Below are 22724 nucleotides of genomic sequence, written 5' to 3'. Positions count from 1 at the left end.
GTATTGTCTTTCCTACTCGAAGGCCCACTCATCCACTGCAAAAGGCAAAAATGCACATGGTCCTCCGGTAAGAGGCTCAACTCAAAGAAGTCTTCCCAAGTGAGCCTGCAGTTTGAATCTTGTTTGATTCTCTAATGCAGACCATGAGAGATGTTTCTGCAAAAAGCCGAATAGTAAATACTTTAGGCTTTGTGGGTAGGTTTGATGACTCAACTCTGGTACTCTACCATGAAGGTAGCCATAAACAATGCATGTGAATGGCAATGCTGTGTTTCAATCAAACTTTATTTCCAAGACAAAAATATGGCCCACGGGCTTCAATGCATTACCATAAACTCTAGTAGCAGAGCATATTTAAGCAAGAATGGAGCCCTCCAACTGGGGAAGCTGAGGGCAAAAATGGGGAATAATACAAGATATGTATTTGGAGCTGCTGCAAATTATTTTTGCCTTGGGAAAATTGAGGGAGAGAATGATTTCTTCAGTATTTTCTGATATTTCTATTACAATGAGGTAGAATGCAACAGTTCAGAGTAAAAAACCCATCAAGACAAAAATTTTCACAGGTGAAAATTATGGGAATGGTCTACTGTGTTTTGTACTTATATTTAACACTTAGTCCCATCTAGATAAGTTTACATACTAGGGCAGGTTGGGACTCTATACTGGGATCACTGTCCATTCAGAATATTAGAAAAGGAAAATGAGTGGCAGAAACATAACCTGTATGGGGAACAGCTGGGAAAAAATAATCGGCAAGAAACAAATCTATTATCTCCTTAATCTTGAAAGCCAATAGTTTTAATCCTCTTTCTTGGGCTATGGTATGATCACCATGATGAGACAGCATGGTTCAAACCTCTGACACTCATTTCCAGAAACTAATTAGTTCAAGGACTGATAACCCATTTTAAAGCCTATAGACAGAACGTGCTGGGTCAAATCCTTTTAGCTGTACATCTCGAATCATCTATTTTAAATTATTTAAGATGCATGCTTTTCAGGATAGAAGAGTTACATGTGCCCTTGAGGTTTTCTTCCAGACAATTTTATTTATTGAAACAAATAACTTTTGCTTTGCAAAAAAAACCCAAAAAACCAAAAAACAATGAGAAAAAAAAAATCAAAGACACACAACCACCAACCTTCCTAGCATACATATTGCTCTGAACCAGAAAAAAAATAAACACAAAATATGATTGTTATAATGTGTTGTAGTCATGTCCTACATCAACCAACAGATGTTTCCTAGGCAAAACAAAACAAAACAAAAAAAAAAAAAACAAAAAAAAAAACAAAACACAAACAAGAACCTCTTAATGTTCCACAAAGACATTATTTCTTGCATATTAGCGAAATTAAAACATATGTGCTCTAACCTGTTCCCAGTCTCTCCAGGGGATTCTGCCTAAGAAGCAAGGTAATCAGATCCTGGGCATCGGGGGGTGGTGCCTCATCCTTTTCCGGCCAGTTGATCTCATCTAGAAAGGAGACACAGAGCTTACAATGTCATTGTTCAAATGGCAGTCCGGGTACCTACAGCCTGGATGTGGCCTGGGAGTTTGTGAGAAAGACAGAATTTCAGGCCCCATCCCAGACTGAATCAGAATCTGCATTTTGACAGGGATGTCAGTTGGGCATAAGCAAGTTTGAGAAGTACTGTTTCATGAGATATAAAACAGTACAGCTGTCAACAAGGCAGGGAGAGAATATTTCAACAAGCAGCACCTTCCATTTCCTTTTTTGATTCTTTGTATCTTTTTTTTTTTCTGTGCGGCCGAACTGGCTCACCACAAATTGTTCCTTCTAGTCACTAAGAGGACTTAATATGAGGGAACCCCTAAACACCTCTGTTTCAGGTGATTGCTTGTACAGGGAATCAAGAGAGTAAGATTTTTCTCTCCTACTGTCCTTTAAATGAGAATTTGGCCACAGCCATAGAGTTCTTCAGCTTTGAGAAGCACGAGTTAATTTTGCAAAAATAACTATGTCTAAAGACAAATGAAAGGCCAAAGTGTTAAGCTTGAAGACAAAGAAATCCAAAGTAATCATAGTAATGGAAGTATTCAAAATCTGCCATAAATATGAGAACATGTTCTACATTCCACAGGAGTTTGCCTGAAGATAAGGTGTGTGTGCTTGTGTGTATGGAAATGCAATAAAAACATGAGTTATTTCTGTGTGTGCCTGCCTCCAGCTTCCTCTGCTGCAGTTTAAATCTGATTTGGAAAATAAAACATGAATATGCATCTGAGCCGTAAGGCATCGAGAACAAAGCCAGCATTTGCTGCTTGTGTTAATTAAACAGTTGATTCCTCCTGCCATTCAGGCCTTGGTATATCAGCAAACAGCCTAGTTATAAATCCATAAACAGCTCAGATATTGTAGAAAAGGGTTATACACTGCAGGCAACGCACAAATCTACTTTGTTAAAGTTTACAAATATGCCTGGCTTGCAAAGTCAACGATAGAGAATAACGCTGTGATTAAGGGACTCCTCGTACCGACTCGCATTTTCCCTCTCTTTCCACTGTTGGGCCCTGTAGCACAGTCCAGACGGTATCCGAGTGGGTGATGGAGGTGTCGGTGATGACTGATAAAACTCTGAGGAGGAGAGGCCTTTTTGATATGCTTCGGGGAAATTTATAAAAACAGCAGGTAGGGTACTAATAGGGCCTATTTAATTATCATTTAGTTTTGCCACAAGCCGCGTAACAATAGCGAGGGTCAGCGTGCAGGTTAAGATCTAAAGGTTATTGAATTTTAAATGAAAGATGAACAGCTGTTACAGAAATAACATTACACCATAACAACCACCAATGAAATCATTAACAGTCTGTGAATTAAATTTGCTTCCTTCCCATCCTCATTATTTATTATGTGGTAGACATTTGTTTTAGGGTTTATTACATTTTTGTTAATTTCTTCACTGTGCCATTAGCTATTTTCCCCCCATTTATGTAAATGTGACCCACATTAACCTTTTCTTCCCTGGTGCCACGTTCCTATGATGGAAAGGAAGACTGGACGGCAAGGAAATAATTTGCAAATCCCACGTGAATTTCTTTTGCAGAAAAAGCACACCATAAAAATCGGTTACACCGCCAGCGCCGTGCCAGATTCCATGTTAACGAAACTTCCTCAGATCAATTTTCAACACAAATTGATCTCCTGAGATTTGTCAGTCAGTTATGGGCTATGATGAGTGAGTTCTTTTAATGTGTTGGCTAAACTGTTTGGTAAAGGTTGACATTTTAGTAGCGAAGACGGCAATACTCCGCAGGATTACATTAAAGAGCTGCTTTCCAATAGTCGCTTGAAGATACTTACCACTGATGACTTGTCCAAACAGCTCTTCTGGAGTGTCCCCAAAGAATGGCACGCATCCAACCAGAAATTCATAGAGGATAATCCCCATGGCCCACCAGTCCACTGGCTTCCCATAGCCCTGCCTCAAAATCACTTCTGGCGCAATGTATTCAGGCGTGCCACAGACCTAAAAGATGATTGCAATATTAGAATAATTGGAATATTAGACATGAATCAAAATGAACACGATGGCTAAACACCAATTAGGTTGCCCAGAGTGCACCTGCTCAACCACATGGGCAGAGAACTTAAGAACAGCAATTATTAAGTCAGCATCCATAACCCCAAAGGCAATGAAATATTTAAACAGCAAAAAAGGGAAATTTAAATGCCGCTTTAATGTTAAACTATGCATAACGTGCAATTTCAAATTGAGGGTCTGACCCTGTTTGGTGGTTCTACTTATTCCACAATATTAAAAACATTTTTAACGCTTAAAAGAATGATGCATTCTTCATCTGTTGCCACCAGAGATAGTTTTAGTATTTGTATGACCAAAATATATTCACATCCTGGTTACTTTATCAAAGCCTGACAGTTGAGATGTGTTTACCTTAAGTAACTTTACAATGAACAGATTGTGGGCACATGGTAATGAGGCATGCTTAAAGGGAAATGGGCCATGGCTGGGATTTTAGCACCCGGGATTGTACAATGCATCATGAGTTTCATGAGTACTCTACTGAGACTCCTGAATTCCTTACAAAAACAGTTTTCCATTTGTCTCTCTCACATTCTCACTTGTGCGCAATTACATCGTTCGTCTTGCTAATAGACCATAATGCTGGGGGAGGAATGCGGAGGAACGGACAGTTCAGAGAGGCCCAGGGAGAAAAATGGAGGCAATTTGCACTTTATTAAACGTAAGGCTTATACAGACATCTAGACGCCCAGCACTAATGTGAAGCTGGCTTATACAAGTTGATTCGGAATGTCGCTGGCAATATCGTACTTTGTAGTTCCCTCTAGAACTGGGCTGCGTGCAAGCTTACCTGTTTGTCCAGGAACTCTCGAGCATCCTTCTCAATATGACCTTCATAAAGATTGGTAGTCATGCTCATCAGTCCCACCTTGGATAATCCAAAATCTGTCAGCTTTATGTGCCCCATGGAGGTGACCAACAAACTATGAAGCAGAAGGACACATGTTATAACATTTGCTTTTAAGTTCTTTTCTTTTCTTTTTTTAGCTTTCTCCTTCCCCTATCAATTCCTAAGTCTATTTAGTGTAGAGGTATCAATCTCAATATAGAACCCAGCCCGGGAAGAGATGAAATCACAAGAACATATTACACAGGGGTATCTGGCTCATGAGTGTAATTCACAAGGGAGGGCCAGACACTGGGTCCAGCTAATCTTTGTTGGGAGCGGCCACATACAGTTTCATTTATAGGTCTGAACTCTTAGAAAAATTCTAGTGTGGGACTCTGACATCTATTTTCAGCATAATAAAACAATAAAGGATTGATTACCAATAATCCCACGTCAATCTGTCCAAGGTTTAAGTGAGACATAAGATAAAGAACTTGGACAGAAAAACGTACTATTGTTTAAGATTTCAACTTATGGCTCGAATTTAAATTTCTACTTATTAAGCACAAAATGTAAATTTCTTATGTATGCAAAGGATTCACATTTGACAGCTTTATGAATTTAAATTAAAAAAAATTTCATTTTAAGGGGAAAAACCAAAATTTTAATTAATTTAAAAAACTAAAGAGATAGAGGAAGTGTAAAGAGAAAGAATATCTACTGGAAAGAAATATTCCAAAGTTCTAATAGTTGTCTTTGGTAATGTCATGAATGAATTTTTAAATTTTATTTTATTAAAAAAATTGTTTTTATTTGTCTTGAGAGAGACAGAGAGAGTGTGAACACAAATGGGATAGGGGCAGAGAGAGAGGGAGAGAGAATTCCAAGCAGGCTCTGCACTGTCAGCACAAAGTCCAACGTGGGGCTTGAACCCATGAACCGTGAGATCATGACCTGTGCCAAGATCAAGAGTCAGATGCTTAACCTACTGAGCCACCCAGGCGCTCCATGAATGAATTTTTAAAAATCTTTTTCTGTACTTCCAAATTTTCTGGAATGAGCATGAGTTAATTTTATATAGTTCTCAGCACACTTAGAATCTTTACATATTACATGTAATGCTTATAGAGCCGTCTGAAATTAGCGGAGAAAGCATAAAAAATTTAATAAATGGTGTCAAGATGAATAATAGTCATTTGGGGGAAAAAGTCTATGTGTATCTCAAATCAGACACTAAAATGAACGTCACATAGGTTTAAAACTTTTACATTAAATGGTGAGATAGTATATAATATCAAATATATCATCTTGGAGTAGGGAAGGGTTATCTAAGTATATAATACCACATGCAAAAACCATCCAGAAAGCAACTAGTAGCATTCTATGATTCAAAATTTAACATAATAAAAATCAAACTTTTAAAAATTTAATTAACCCTGGCTTTATCATCATCTTTTTCTTTTGTTCCTTGGAAGCTATTATTATAAGCCCCAGAACCTTTAAAGTACTATATAAACATTACCATATATACTGCCAAAATAAGTCATATGGGAACATTACAGGACAATTTTAAAATGCGCAAAGCAGCATTAAAAGAAAACATTTTTATAGACATAAGAAAACTTTCTGCATGGTGTGAAAAAAAAGATCTGTGTCCTCAGTGTGCATACTTGTCTGGTTTCAAATCCCTGTGTACAATTCCATAATTATGTAGATATTCCAAGGCCAAGACTGTCTCCGCAAAGTACATCCTTGCCATGTCAACAGGGAGAGGACCCATATTCTTCATCAAGGTAGCACAGTCGCCTCCTATAAAACACAGACACAAGACTTAGCAGGTATAGTATCAGCCAGGATTGAAGATGACCATCAATGCAGATTATAAAATAGCATCTACCCACAGACACAGTATACCAAGTTCCTAAGTGGGGACTGAGCAGAGTATCCCCATTTTTAACTAAGATGTGGTGTCGATAAAAAACATAAACATAAACATAAACATAAACATATATATATTTTTTTAAGGCAGCAGTTCTCCTAAGAGCAGATCTGGCTTCAAAGTGGAAATGAAATTTGAAGAACAAAATACACCAGTATAAAGCATGGGTTCTGGAATTAGGCTCCTGGAGTTCAAATCCTGGCTCCGTTATGGGTGGAGAGATCTTAGGTAAGCTAGTCCTGGCACCCTTCTCTAATATCATGACAGTAAGACTGTCATCCCTTGTAAGATTATTAAGTAGATTACACGAGGTGATATATGCAACGAATTGAGGACATTACCAACACTTATTAAATGTGTGATAAATGTTAGTTATCATAACCACAACAAAGGTTAGTAAGGCCAAGTGCTGGTGTGTGTGGGGGTGGGGGAAACAGGTGGAAATCAGGCACACTACGCTTTTGTGTTGTGTCTACTAGTAAAGTATCTAGTAAGTCTCCCACCTCTTGGGTTTCAGTTCACTCATCCGCAAAATGAAAAGGTCGAACTAGATGATATTTAATGTTTCTTAGAATTTTATAGTTTTGGGATTGTGCTCAAACAATTACAAGAGCTTAAATTAGATGCTTTTGAAGATTGTTTTGGCCTTTCCTCATCTCTGCCTTTTATTAACTTTGTTTATCTCAATAAGTCATGGCCAAACATGCAGAAATTGAATGTAAAACTGATGGAAAGAAGAACATTTAAAAAGTAAACCATAAATGTCAAAAAAAGGAGCGCTAGATTTTCTTGACGTGTATCTCCTTTTCCCCTAAACTCATTTTTAATTTCATACCGTAGACCACAAAGAATGCATTTTTAATTCATTCTTTAAGAAACTCAGTGTCACGAATGATTTTATGTTATGTAATGAAAGTAGGTAGGAAAAATTCCATCACCTATATCCTAACTGTAATGACCAATTGAGAGGAGGTAGTTAGGATTAAAAGCTATTAAAAAAGCAAAACCACCGTTTTCCAAAAAGCACTAATTTTCCCTTTGTTATAGTAGAGCAGGCACTTTACAAGCAATTATCAGAAGATAATGACTGGGAAGACAGCCATCTCAGTGCCCGGCTTCAGTTCCTAGGTGGGTACAACCATTGGGTAGCACAACAGGGAAAGCCTCAGCTGCACAAAGGAGCAAGCAGCTTCTGGATACAGGGGTCACGTTCTGTGTGTCAGAGGCTGATGTACCTTCCACATATTCCATGACCATGCAAAGGTGGCGCCTTGTTTCAAAGGAGCAGTACATGCTGACAACAAAGGGATTCTCTGCAAAAGTCAGGATATCCCGTTCCACAAAGGCCTGCTGGATCTGGTTTCGGAGGATGAGGTTCTGTTTATTGATCTTCTTCATAGCAAACCTCTGCCGGGATTCCTTATGCCGAACAAAGTAGACTGCCCTGAAAAGGAGCATAAGAGTTGGAGTTCACGGGAGGTGAGGATGCTTCTGGGCACAGGAAACCACGTGATCGTCAACATTTTTTTACATTCACAAGGAAGTTGGAATTCAGCTCACACAAGCTATCCTAGCAGCTACATACATTCCATTCCAAGGCAAAAGCTTACAGCTAGGTTTATTTATTTCTTAGTCTTTCAATAAAGGTAATCGGCTGTACATAAGGCACCAAATTCGTCTTCATGGCAAGGATGGAAATGGACAGTTTCCAGAGTGAGCTATTTCCCAATAGGTAGCTGACGTTTTCAGTTTTTCTACAAACAAAATTCAGTATTTAAGTCAGAACAGGAAAAGAATTAACAAAAGTACACACATACCATGACCTACATCTTTTTTGGCGTTAGATATATGTCACTGACTATATGACTAAAACAATAATTTTCTATATGATACCAATGATATCTGAAAAAAGGACCAAAGCTTCTTAGGGTAGGTGGCTTCCAGTTTGAAGGTAATTTACTCCCCATGACATTTCCAGATAAATGATAAGTGTGTACTAGGTCATAAAGAGGCTGTCCTACAATGAAGAGACCTCAGCATGATTTACACCTATGCCTGTTTTAACAGAAAATTCCTCTCCCAACATAAAAGGGGACCAATAATACACTGCATTTCCTTTCCATCCAACCCATGGCCAAGGTGACAGCCAACTTTACTGTAAAATGACGTTGCACCGAATTTCTGCTGCAAGACTCACTCAAACACTCTAGAGAACCAATTCTGGCTGGGGAAAGACAATGGACTCCCTGAACCTTGATGTGGAACAAACAAGTAAAAAGAGAGGAGGAGGCTTAAAACCTCACCTGGAAATGATGAGCAACAAGGAAAATGTCTTCGATCAGCTCATTTTCTCTTAAGTTACTCCTCACTTGTCATTATTGTGGGAGAATAGATTTGAACTGTTAGGAAATGCTCAAATAAGTAATAATTTACCCAAACAGCAATCATTCACAGTAAAGTATTCCAATGTTTGCCTCCTAAAATGAGGGATTATTCTGAGATGCCTATCCCACTATTTTCATTGTTCCTAAAAAGAGAATGTAAGGGCGACTAGAACACCCTAACTCCCTGCTGAACCAAGATGTCAGGGTAATCCACTTCTGTAAATCTTAGTATATTCAATCTCAGTTTAACTGGTATTCATGCATTTCGCTCAAGTGTTCAACTAGCAAATCGCTTTTCTGTCAAGTATGTGTACGTGTATCTTTGTCTTATTGTATCCATCTTTCTCCTTCACTTGCAAAATCACACATCATTTTGTCTCTGTTCAATTTTTTTTTCTTTACTTTTTTTTCCCCCTCATTATTTCTTTGGTCTTCTCTTCCTTCCTTCACCATATACAGAAAATCTCTTTTATCCACACATTAGATAACCAACCCAAGGAACAATCTAGTGCTGTTATTCCCGCTGTACAACAAACTGACAAGGGAGCTGGGCAGCTAACACCTTCCACAGGGGCCATGGGTCTTGTTCAGGATGCCAAATGCTGGGGCTCCCATCAGCTGGGTTTATCTCCACACCTGTTTTTCTGGTGAGGCCTCATATCAGAATTAACTAATTTCAACAAATATTTAAACTGATGAAACAGGAGTGTGAAAAGGAAAAGCTTTGTTGTTCATTAAAAAAAAAAAAACACACACACAAGTGGGATGCTTTGGAAAGTACTGATAAATGTGTTAAACGTGAGTTACCAAATAAAATTCCTATTTTAGTACGGGTGAGAAGGTTTTCTAAAGTTGACAAAATAATACAAATCTAGATTCCTACATTCAGATTGCTTCAAGTTCTTATGTTACCTTTAAAAGCAGTGAAAAGTGGAAAACAAAAATGATGTACGACAAGTGTGGTTTATATAGGCTATCTTAAAAAGGCCTTATATCAAAAGACTAGTAGGCGTGTCTGGGTGGCTCAGTTGGTTGAGTGTTCAACTCTGGATTTTAGCTCAGGTCATGCTCCCCGGGTCATGGGATCGAGCCCTGTGTTGGGCTCCACATTGAGTGTAGAGCTTAAGATTCTCTCTCTCTCTCTCTGTCTCTCTCTCTTGGGGCTCAGTGGATTAAGTGTCCAACTTTGGCTCAGGTCATGATCTCACAGTTCCTGAGTTTGAACTCTGCTGGTAGCTTGGAACCTGGGTCCTGCTTTGGATCCTGTGTCTCCCTCTCCCTCTGCCCTGCTTATACACTCTCTCTCTCTCAAAACTAAGTAAACATTTTTAAAAAAAGAGAGATTCTCTCTCCTTCTGCCCCTCCCACTTGTGTACACGCACTCTAAAATTAAAAAAAAAGACTAGTTAATTTACACATATTGAGATTACATTAAATTAAAATGTTTACAGAGTGCATCTTTTTAATTTTTTAGTGTTTATTTATTTTTGAGACAGAGAGAGACAGGCATGAGTGGAGGAGAGGTAGAGAGAGAAGGAGACACAGAATCCGAAGCAGGCTCCAGGCTCTTGTCAGCACAGAGCCTGATGTGGGGCTCAAACTCATGAACCATGAGATCATGAACTAAGCTGAAGTTGGACGCCTAACCAACTAAGCCAGCCAGGTTCCCCTACAGTATGCATCTTTTTAAAATGATTTCCTACTCTGACTGACTTCTAAATTAACTAACCAACAACTCATTCTTTCTAGGTCAGACTAAAGGCTTTTACAGTATTTTTCTTTTCCCAATACTGATTGGATAAAATCAAGATCCTCCTCGCCCTCCCCAAACCTTGAGCTTCTCGTACAGAAAAGCTGGAAGGAGGACAGACAGATACTGAATCAGATATAAGGGAGCACAGAAAACAACCTGGTTTCCTCAGAAATAGAAGACAAGCAATGGTGAACACATATTGTCATGAGGAGGAATTTTTGAAACAGAATTTACTTTTTTTTTTTTTTAATTTTTTTTTCCAATGTTTTTATTTATTTTTGGGACAGAGAGAGACAGAGCATGAACGGGGGAGGGGCAGAGAGAGAGGGAGACACAGAATCGGAAACAGGCTACAGGCTCCGAGCCATCAGCCCAGAGCCTGACGCGGGGCTCGAACTCCCGGACTGCGAGATCGTGACCTGGCTGAAGTCGGACGCTTAACCGACTGCGCCACCCAGGCGCCCCCAGAATTTACTTTTTAAAATGAAAATTAGAATTTGAAATGTTGAAACAAATAGTATGTTTAGATAAGCACTTGCCTATGACTGACAGTCAAGTGGAAGACAGCTTACTTTCCCTTTCTTCTTCGAGTATTTACTATTGAGTAGCTATAGTGCTGAGGGTCCTCAGACATGATACTATGAACTTCACTTTAGACTGTCACATAGCTGACATTAGATTTTTAATCAACCATCACCATTTCTTCCATAAACAACTGCTCAGCAATATGTTTATGAACAGTAGGAAGTGGAGAAGGAAGAACAGAACTGTCTAAGACTTAATGAAAGAACAAAGAAGCAAGATGCCTCAGGTCTAATTTGACCAGCATCCAGACCAGGTTTCTCAGTGGTCTGAAGTGAAAAAGGACTCGTATCTTTATTCTCAGATTTGCAATTTGTAAAACTTGATCTTTTTGCTTTCCCTTGCTATGATGTACTTAAAACAATCAGTTAATCCCTAGGGGAATTTACCTAAATCAACTGAAATTAATCCTATAGGTAGCTTGAGACATCACTGCCTCAGGACACACATATCTTGATCAAGTTGCAAAAGTCAACTAGGCTTCTTAATTAGAATTTGCTGTAGCTGGATTTCTGTTTCTCTTATTCAGTTTTTTATAATACCATACTGCTTTAGGACTATTACTCTTAATGCTGAAATCTATAAATCTCTTTGTTTAGTAATAACTGTTGTCTCTCATATGCCTTTCCGCCTTTACTGTAAGTTCGTATTCCAGATCTACTTAAGTCAGTGGAGAGGAGAGACGGAGACTCAAAGAGACAAACAGCAGCCAGCTGACAGACATCTAATGCCGCTAAGCACAGGTGTAAACCAGCCAAATTCTAACACTGGACTGAACTGATTCAGCCCCACATTTCCTCACTTTCTTTGAAAAGGCTGCTTCTGGGTCTCTTTTCCTACACCGACCTGCTTTTAAAGCAAGAAAACCCAAGGGGGTGAGGCAACTGTCCTCTGTGAGCCAAGCTTTACTCATTCCACCCATGCAGAACTGAGTAGTGAGAGGGTGGGGAGAAATGGAATCAGAAGCTGATGGGATCTAGAGCAGAATGAATCAGTCCTCTCGGGAGTGTGAATGTCTGATGCGTATAAAATTATGCTTAAGTCTGAGAGGCAATACGTGAATCCGTGCGAGCAGATCTGTACGTGGGAACAAGAATGCATGTGTTAGAAAAAAGGCTACAAGGAGAGAGGGGTGGCCATCAACCCGCACACATGGGTCTCACGGCTCTCTTAGGTAAATGACCCCATCTTTTGAGGAGTAAAACAGACTGATGCGCAGCAAAGCCAGAAAGTAAAGCAAAGTGGGAGATGTCATGCCTTTCAAATTTAGCCTTTAAAAAAATTTTGTTCAAATGTTTCATTTATTTTTGAGACAGACAAAGCACGAGCAGGGGAAGGACAGAGAGAGAGGAAGACACAAAATCCAAACCAGGGTCTAGGGTCTAGGCTCTGAGCTGTCAGCACAGAGCCCCAAGTGGGGTTTGAACCCATGAAATGCAAGGTCATGACCTCAGCCGAAGTCAGATGCTTAACCAACTGAGCCACCCAGGTTTGGACCTCGTTTTTAAAAATCTTTTCAGTCAATTTTATTCTTTCACTTTGAAAATATTCAAAGCCGTAATTGAAAAATCCAGGTGGAATCACGAGAAGAAGGCCTTCTATACCCAATGAACATGGCTCCAAGTTGTAACAAGAATACTGAGAGAAGGAAAGAGCACTGTTTAGAATTAGCACACCTGTGGCCATCCATGCATCCAAGCCTCTCTTTCCCCACATCTAAATGGAAATAATATCGACACCACCCAGGGCTCTTGCGAGAAGACAGTATATATAAACCAACACGGTGCCGGGCACACGGCAAGTGTTAGCTCTCTACGAAGTGTTAAGTTGGCGTGAAGGGACATCTAACTTCCAGTCAGGGATCCGAAACACGTAACGTGGAGAGAAGGAAATTGGATGGTATCAAATTAGCAGGTTGGCTTCATAACATGAACCGTCACTAAGTATGATGCGGAGAAAACGCTGATGTCTTAGAGCCCCTCCTAATGAGAGGGTTAGTTCCCAGGCCGGGCAATTTTCACAAAGTCGAGGCATCGGTGTCACTCTGAGCCATGGATGCTGAGTGGCAGACTGTGACACATGTCAAGGAAACTTCCAACAGCCCCAGATCATCTACCCAGTGTTCCACTGGAACACATAAGCTTACAATCAGCCTCCTGACTGGGTGGACCAATGGGTAGAGCCCCATTCAAATTTTGAACTAAAAATAATTAAAATGAAGGGGAAATCTGTCAGAGATGTAATGAGAGATTAAATCTGAGAAGAGCAAAAGAGGAAAAAAGTTTTGGCTGATGGGCAGAAGCTCCCACAGGCAGCTTGTAAGCCCATTAATGGCTTGGCCTGCATCCTGGGTGTTTAGTGATTCACAGCTTGTTTAACTTCTTGTATATTCCCAGCCATTCCCTGAAGTGTGATATACCTCATCTACTATACAGTGGTTTAATTGCACTACAAATGAGTTTACTCAACCAATTAGAACTCCAAATAGTGCTAAGATATATGCCCAAATTTTATACAAGTGGTGCTTCACAGATCATCTTATTCTAGAATTCCACTGCCAATAAAGTTTACCAGGGCTCAAACCCATAGACTCATTAAATCTAAGTTCAGTCTTTTCCCTAATGAAGGAAGAAATCCTCACATGATCTTGAAAACTAAAACGAACTAAAACCAAATAACAAACAAATGAAACTGACAAACAACTCTATACCCAAATAATTTCCTTAGGGGGACAAGTTTCAAAGGACCGTTGAACAAAATAAAATATTCTAAAAATAAAATATCAGAAAACATTTATAAGCTACATCAGGAAATATACCATTTGCCATAATCCTGAAAATAAATCAGTGAAGCACAGGAAGGACTCACAAATATTTAAGCTCTTCACTAAGTTAATGGTGTGGAAAATATTAGGTAAAAAAAAAAAAAAATCGTAAGGAGATACATCCCTTGTGGCGTAACAGAAATCGCTTTTATCTCATCTGCTCATATGTGTGACAAATGGCAATAAATGTCTATGGGATTGTTTATTGCTCTCCAAATACAGATGGAATTGAGATTAATACTTAATTAAACTAGAGCTCTTGGGCTGTCTAAGATGGATCAGGACACAATATGTGTATTAATTACCCTTCCTGTTTCTAAGGAACTCAGAAGGATCTTGTCACCATTGACCCTACACTGTGAGAAGAAAAGCTTATGTCTATGAAAATGAATCAAGAAAGGGGCACCACAGGGGCACCTGGGTGGCTCAGTTGGTTAAGCGTCTGACTCTTGGTTTCGGTGAGGTCATGATCTCACGGTTCGTGAGTTCGAGCCCCACATTGGGTTCTACGCTGACAGCCTGGAGTATGCTTAGAATTCTCTCTCTCCCTTTCTCTCTCCGCCCCTCCCTTCCTGTCTCTCTTTCTCTCTTTCTCTCTCTCTCTCTCTCTCTCTCTCTCTCTCAAAAACAAGTAAATAAAACATAAAAAGAATTAAAAAAAAGAAAGGGGCACCACTAATGTGATCGGAGTACGGACATCAACTGAAAAAAAAAAAACCTTGGTGTGATATAAAGACTAAAGGAAATGAACTGCTCTAAGTTTTCAAGCAGTCTTTTTACTGCAGTACTTGTCTCACAAGGTTGACTGGTGGTGAGACTGCAAAGTACTGGTTAATTCTTAAGTAGTAATGCTACATAGGAGTGTAAATATGTTTAGAGATAAAGATTATATATATCCAGAGGTAGATGCGTGTGGATGCATATTTACAACCAGGAGTAGGCACTATGGCACTCAAAACAGTGGAATAAAGGAGGCAGAAACAGGGATTTATATAAAAACCTTCCATGACTTCATAAAGCCTCCTTCTCCATACCTCTAAAATAACTCCAGGTCACTTGATACGTTTTCTTGATGGAGTATCCAAATGAAAAATGATTTTGGCCGCACATTATAGCCACCAGTGAAGGAGCGGTAATCTGAAAATTCAAGTCCCTAATGACATCTATTTGGCCTAAAATAAATGTGAAGAATATATTACTCAGGTGTGTTAAGATACAATAGAGAGTTTTCTTGAATTACTCACCCATAGGCTCCATTGCTAATCAATTTAATCGTTTCAAAATCACTTTCCCGAGGTTTCCTTTGAAGTTTCAAGGAAGCATTGGAGCTCTTGGAAACAAAATATGGAAGTTAGAAAATAGCTGAAAACTCCAGACAATGGCTTTAACAGCAACATAAATAATATTAGCGTGATACGCTCCAGTTTTTTTTTTAACTTTTTTTTAACATTTATTTATTTTTGAGAGACAGCGTGAGCAGGGGAGGGGCAGAGAGACAGGGAGACAGAACCTGAAGCAGGCTCCAGGCTCTGAGCTCTCAGCACAGAGCCTGACGTGGGGCTCAGACTCACAAGCCATGAGATCATGACCTGAGCCGAAGTCCGATGCTCAACTGACTGAGCCACCCAGGCACCCCTATGCTCTTGCTCTGCTGTTTAATATGCTGAAGTGCAGTATTGGCAGCCAAAGGAACCTGAGAGACAACTTTAAAGATCAACGTCGCACAGCAGTGCTGATCCACTACTTCTCATGACAGAGCCTCAGTCTCATGTACGTGAACCCCCTTTTCCGGGAGATGAAGGCACCAAGCTTTTGAAAATTTCCAAGTTTGATTTACCTTTGTAAACTATTCTTGTTAGCCTCATCCTGGTGTTTTCATGTTTTGAGACTTAAGTCCAAAACGTCAAGCCTTAATTCAGGTTTCAGTCAGCCGGGAAAGAACGGGCTGTTGTGGCTCTACATGAGCTGATGGATACACGAACTCTGGTCTGTCCCTGGCCAGAGAATGTCTGTGTCCTTTCTGCGGTACCTTTTGTTTGGAAAAGATAGTCGGCAACAAAGACGCTCGAACAGACAATCCGTGTGCCTTTCTTTACTTCCCTATCATTATTCTTACGAGGCTTTAAATATCTATTTTCAAAAAGATAGCTCTTTAAATGTTGAGCTCAGGGGCACCTGGGTGGCTCAGTCAGTTAATCATCAAACTCTCAATTTCAGCTCAAGTCATGATCTCCTCCTGGTTTGTGGGTTCGAGCCCCTCACTGGGCTCTGAGCTGTAAGTGTGGAGCCTGCTTGGGATTCTCTCTCCCTCTCTGTCTCTCTCAAAACAAGTAAATAAACTTTAGGAAAAACATAAAATAAAAAGTTGAGCTCAAAGGAAAATAATAAGCAAAGTGTTATGCTTTAATTCTCTCATACTCCATGTATCTGAGCATTGAGAGGGTGAGCAGTGACAGCCTCTTTGCGTCTGCTGCGGAGCCCAGGATTCCCTTCCTATTATTTTAGAAGAAATCCTATGAGTCTAAGGTACGTGTCACCCTCTCCAAACCGAGGCTGTCATGCACTAACATGCTGTCCCACTCATCTTTTGGAGACTTAGGTACCTAGCTTTCCACCTTCCTCTCTGGTTGAGTTCTCTCACCATCCTGGATGACTTCCGTGTCCCACAGGTAACTTACCCAACACCCTGGCCTCTGGGCTACTTTAGTTGCTCAACCCAACAACTGTTTCTGTCCTCTATTTCCCCTTGGCCTTTGGCACAAGTCTTAGGTCCACTCATCACTGTTAACACCCCATCACAGAAAATGTAATTCGGGACAAGGACCATGCACTTGTTCCACTATTCCACTCTAATGGGTCCCCAAGCTTTGGGCTGTTCAAAGCCCACCTGTCTCATTAACTCTTCCGCACCCAGGTGACCTCATTCATGCCCATGGATGATTCCTATGTCATTCAGAACTCCACCCAAAACTATCCCTCTGAGCGCCCCAAAATTCCACACCATATATATAGTTGCTAGTTTGATGGCTCTTCGTGACTATCCCCCCCAAAAAAACTTAAATCTAAACACATTCAAAATTGTAATAAATATGATAGAATTAACAAAAATAACTATTGGGACCCCTGGGTGGCTTAAATGGTTGAGCTTTTAAGTGGTGATTTCATCTCACACTTGTGAGACTGAGCCCCAAGTAGGGCTCCCTGCTTAAGATTCCCTCTCTCCCTCCCTCCCTCTCTCTGCCCCTGTCCCCAGCCCATAGGCACTTTCTGTCTCTCTCAAAAAACAAACAAAACACCCGCCAACTATCATTTATTTAGCATTTAGTAGTGTGCTGACCTAACCATCTAACACAAACTATCTCATTTAATCTTTTATCTTTTTTTTACACAAGAGGAAACTAGGCACAGAGATTCCCACAGCTAGCAAGAGGTACGGCCAGCTTTCAAATCCAGGCAATGTTACTCCAGAGCCTGGGTTCTTAGCCCCCAGGCAATACAGCTACCTCTCTTTTCTGACCACCCCCAACTCGCTCCAGGCTGGTTCCCAGGATGACGGCATCCTGAAACTGTCACCTGTGCCACTGCATAGTCTCCTGAGTGGCTTCCCTGTGGTCACCCCTGTGTGTTCCCCTCACCCCATCTACTGTCTGGACTGTAGTCAGAAGACTGGAAGCCATGACTCTTATTGGGTCATCCTCCTGTCTACTTGTCTCCACCCCACAAACACACCCATTTCCTCCAAAGTTCAACTGCTTCCCATTGTTCCTTGAAAGAAAAGATTTGACAAAGATGAGCAACAAGGACCTGTATGTCAGGTTTTTACCCAAGCTCTCCAATCTTTGTGGTCTCCTTGCCCTTGCTCTCAGATGCACTCTGCTCCCTTGTGGCACAGTTTTTGCCCAGGATGTTCCCTGGGCTTGGAATGTTCCCTCTGCCTCTTCTTATCCTAGCAACTTCTCATGCCACATCTCCTGTGCCATTTCCTTGGGAGATCTTATTGGACTGGCAAGACTAAGGTCAATTTCTGTATGTTTAGTAGCACATGGCTCTTTTTCATCATTGATCTTATATCCAAGTTTAGCATTTTTCTTTTTTCATGCATGATTTCTTTTTATTAATTTCTCTTTGAAAAAAAGGACTAAAATTATATGCTTACTGCCTTGCACATAGAAGCACAATACATGCTTAGCGAAGAGACAAAGTAAGTAACACACTCCAAATCTCCAGATGTTGATAAAGAGAAAAACCAACATATTTCATCAAGAAAGACACTTACACTCACTGATTCATCTGTTTCTGGTGTTTCTGCTGTCCCACTGTCATAGTTTCCCAACTGAGCCATTTCTAAATTAAAAACAAAACAAAAAAAAAGCAAAGTTTAAGAAAAATACAACAATTATAACTAGATAAGAAGTAATATCTTTGATATTAAAAACAATTTACTCTCTACTTCAATATACCCATGGGAAAATCTTAATCAAAAATGGTAAGAGCCACCAGCTGCTGTTTTTGAAATTGTTCATTACATGCCCTTCTATAGAACCCTATTTCTTATGAACACCTAGACACGGGTACTTGAGAGCTGGGCTTCTGCTTCAGCTAGCAGGATTCAGTAGTCGACACAATCACCATGGGGTGGGGTTGGGGCAGGTGTGTGTGTCAATGATTATTCTTATGATAGGATTCTCAAGACAGGCAAGTCTTCCGAGGCTCTGAAAGGCATCAAAGATACACTGACCACAGCTCAGAGATGATTCTCAACTTGTGGCTGAGCATTCCTTGCTCCATTTCTTTCACATACACTGAGCAATATCCCCTTCCTGGTACACTAAGAATTTGCAATTTGTCACAAAGGAAGTAACAGTTGTTAAGAGACGCTTGATGATGAGAAGGCTTGGGTCACCACAGTCAGCACTTACTAGGGACCTTTTAACCTCAGGCTCTTCCTCTGTAAGATGGGAACAATGTATTCATCTTTTACTAGTTTCTTATAAGTACGATATAGGATATTCGTGTAAGGCTCTTAGCATGTTGACTAACAAAAATGAAGTGTTCACTGAATACTGATTGTTATTTATTACAATCCAGCATGGGCTGGATGCCACATGCCTGACAAAGTAATACCTTGGTGGTCTGCTTAAAAGACACAAAAACAAAAAAGGAAAACAGAAACAAACAAAAAGACACAGGCATTTAACCGCTCAATCCACAATGGAACACATCTCTGAGTCTACCTAAGTAAATGAAGAAACCAAATTCATTTTATGTTCATTTTAATTTCTACACCTAAAAATGTTTAATTAAAAAAACCCCAAAAAACATGAAGGAATTCCCTCCAAAACTTTGATAGGTAGTTATCTCTGAGTGGTAAGACCATAGGTAATTTGCATTTTCTAATTTTTCAAAATTGAACGTGTATGCTAAGTTACATATATATATATATATATATATATATAAAATAACTTATACATAAGTTATAGTTTTTAGTTACCTATTTTTGTATGCATCTAAAAGGAGTCCTTAGGCTCTCATTTCATGTATTCATAGTCTTATAATTATAATCATCCTTTTTGGGAGAGATTACACATAAAAGATAGGAAGCAAAACAACAATGGAGTGTTGTCTCCAGATAAAAATTAACAAACTCCAGAATCTACAGTAAGTGAAAACCGTCACTAACTTTCCCGGTCTACCAGTAGCCGAAATTCAAGACTGAAAATGAGCTCAGTACTAACTACATGCTTCCGTGGTGTCATTCCAGTGATGTCAACATCCTCTCTGACTAGGACCTTAGATTGTTGGACTGGTAGGTGAACCAAAATGTGTTCAGTTGGAAGGATTCTCAAGGAAGAGACTGACTTGAATATTGTTTGAATAAAAAGGCAATAGTAGCTAACATTTATTAAGCATTACTGTATCCTGGGTAGAGAAATAACTCACATAATCCTAAAAACATCTCTATGAATAGGTACCACTACCCTGGTCTTAGGGAAAGAACACTGAGGCACAAAAAGGCCCATCAACTGCATGGTCAAGGTCACAGCCTGCAGGGCTGGTCCCAGGGTGCAGACCGGGGCATTCCCACTCCATACCCTCACTCCAGACTTTCAAAGGTCAGGGTGTAGGCCTGTTAGTGCAGACGCTGACAAGAAGGGAAACAAATGGAGACCAGATTTTGTAATAACAGCAGGCTAAGTGATATTAAATCGATTAAAAATGATCCTCAGATCTGAATCAAGAAAACAAAGTGTCAAGAGTTAAAAACACAACTCCCAGTGATAAATTTGCATTACTAAACATAAAACTGGTCCAAGATCACTATTAAAATTTATTTAGAGTCTCTATAAAGGTACACAAATGGGCCTCAGATTATTCACCTACCGAAGTTCAGCCTACAGTGTCATTTCCCTCCAGGTAAGAAAAGTGTGAAGTGCTCACTCGCTCTATAATTCAAGGGCTGAAACCACCTTAACTCTACCAGCGTGAACAGTCACTATAATACACTTTGACAGCCTCCCCACTCCAATTATTTTCATAAAAAAACAAATTAAAAGATGGTTCTGTTTTAAATAGGATTTCTGCTAAATAACTATTATCTGAGAAATACATATTATTTGCAAGCAGTGGGTAGTAATGGAATGGAACCAAGAGTCAGCTTTTGAAGCAGGAAGCTAAGGCATCATTTTGTAATGCCTGAAGAGATTTTTAAAACTCATCTAAATACCATTAAACATCTGCCCTTTTTATTTCATTGATTTAAACCATTTCTGAAGACTCATGATTCAAAAAGGTAAAGATGGTAATTTAAAAGCCATGGGGAAAAATCTCTCCCCAGGGAACTTTTCAGAAAAGCAGCCACCAGTCTCTGATAAGTGATGAATCTGTTGTGGTATTGCTTTCAGTACAGTATAAATTTATCTGGCATTATCTCCCAGTAATGCATGCATCATTTCACTGGAAGCAAAGATCGGATGGCCGTAAGAGCAAACAAAGCAGGGAAAATAGGAGAGCAGGGCAGAGAGCAGCAGGTTCCCTGGCTTTAGATGGGAAAATATCTGTGCCAACAGTCACCATCATTACAAACAATTTAGCAAGATAAACACTGTTTGCAAATTCAATTTAATGAACCAGGAAGACAATTTTGAATAGAGGAGCCTATGATTGTTTTTGACTCTTTTTAGGCAGTATGTAACTTAAGTGTTTTAAATGACCACCCCGACAGTAATGTGTAGGAAAAGGTAGGGGGCTGGGGCGGGGGGGGGTCATTTACCAGTATTAGATTTTTTAAAGAACCGCTAACAGGGTGCTTAGTCTTGTGTGTATTTAATAGCATCAGATGTATTTTTTCATCTGAACCGACCAGAAATGCTTTCATACGCTTTAAAAAATATTTCCCCCCCACGGACATTCCTGTATATTATCATTTTTTTCGTAATTTTTTTTGTTACATGCAAAAACAGATCTATCAACACTGCGCCCGATCTATATCTATCATCAGTTGCATTACTCCCCAATTCCTTTAAATGTCACTTTTAATTTAATTATAATTAATTTCTTTAGCAACATCTTCAAAAGTACAAGTGCACTTGAGGAGAACCCAACGGAGCTTTGCTGGAGAAAAAACAGAGAAAGCTGAAACCGAAACCCTTTCAGGACACTCTGGCATTGTCAGGCTGACAGGCCTCTAGGATTTCAAGGCCTATCCCTATACTGCAGGTACAACACAAAATAGGTCATGTTCACCTTTTCTTGTGGCAAAAGTAAAGAGCGGCTAAGTTCCTGTATGAAGTCACAGAGCGTAGGCAAGTAAAAGGCCAGCCCAACCCAGGGACTCACCTTCCAAAGGATCCTTATTGAGCCCCAGCTGGCTAATGATGTACCTGGGAATGTCAGTTTTAATACCCTGTCCTTCTTTGGCATGGCCTTCGGCTGCTTCCAACAGGTAGTAAAATTCTTCAGGATCAAATTCCTAGCAGAAGACAAACACAGATGGAAACTAACTGAAGCCAAAATTCTCTGAGGTTTTAGTGCATCATTTCCTTTCACAGTAACATTTGCTGGATATACATGGCTGTGGTTTGTGCAGAAAAGAAGCAAATGATTTTAAAAAGTATATAATTCTCACCTTGTATTTGAAGCCTTTCATATTCTGAGGCAGTACATTTAAGTCCTTGGTAACTCACAGAACGACCACTTCCAAATTACTCGTGATGTAACTTTGGAGGTTCTGTATATGCTCCATTTAAGAAATCTATCTCATTGAAAATGAACAAGTCTAACATTTTAATTATGCTTTTTGAGTAAAACTTTAAAATCCAGGGGGTGCCTGGGTGGCTCAGTGGGCTGAGCATTCAACTCTTGATTTTAGCTCAGATCATGATTTCAAGGTTCGTAAGGTCAAGCCCTGCATCGGGCTCTGCGCTAACATCACAGAGCCTGCATGGAATTCTCTCTCTTCTCTCTCTGCTCCTCCCCCTCTTGCTCTCTTTGTCTCTCAAAATAAATAAATTAAAAAAGTAAAATTAAAAAAGTAAAATAAATAAAATAAAATAAAATCCAGAAATCTCATCCAGAAGATTCAGTTTCTCCTTCTCCATAAACAGCCACAAAAGGAGTAATGCTAGAATATATATTCTCAAACGTTTTGCACGAAACTCCATTAGTACAGATGTACCCAAAAATATTTTTTTAAATCTCAGTATTACCATTTCGTCAGTATATCCTAAAGTTAATATTCCCATAATGTGACGATGAAGAAAGAAAAATATGAAATTAATGTTTTCGATTACCAGTGCCTATTTTAAAAATTTGGTAGCACATTTTACTCACGTCTTTTACTCCC

The 22724-nt window shown here is 39.6% G+C and overlaps 1 protein-coding gene across 2 annotated transcripts in view; it reads right to left on the bottom strand.

Moving 5' to 3' along the window:
- The window catches only part of MAST4 (microtubule associated serine/threonine kinase family member 4), a 348037-nt gene that overhangs the window by 29970 nt on the left and 295343 nt on the right, over positions 1–22724 (bottom strand). For both annotated transcript variants that reach the window (XM_047087443.1, XM_047087435.1), the window contains 8 exons: positions 21719–21851; positions 18159–18226; positions 15127–15212; positions 7575–7783; positions 6071–6209; positions 4362–4494; positions 3331–3496; positions 1380–1481 (listed from right to left, as the gene is read on the bottom strand). In XM_047087443.1, the coding sequence (XP_046943399.1) occupies positions 1380–1481; positions 3331–3496; positions 4362–4494; positions 6071–6209; positions 7575–7783; positions 15127–15212; positions 18159–18226; positions 21719–21851 (1036 nt within the window). The remainder of the gene's footprint in view (positions 1–1379; positions 1482–3330; positions 3497–4361; positions 4495–6070; positions 6210–7574; positions 7784–15126; positions 15213–18158; positions 18227–21718; positions 21852–22724) is intronic.

The sequence above is a fragment of the Lynx rufus genome, unplaced genomic scaffold (genome assembly GCF_022079265.1).
Source record: "Lynx rufus isolate CCGP_SWC_20201006 ecotype Redwood Valley unplaced genomic scaffold, mLynRuf1.p SCAF_1, whole genome shotgun sequence".
Classification (NCBI taxonomy): Eukaryota; Metazoa; Chordata; class Mammalia; order Carnivora; family Felidae; genus Lynx; species Lynx rufus.
The sequence above is the reverse complement of the archived record's forward strand: the minus strand, read 5'-3'. Positions and strand labels throughout refer to the sequence as shown.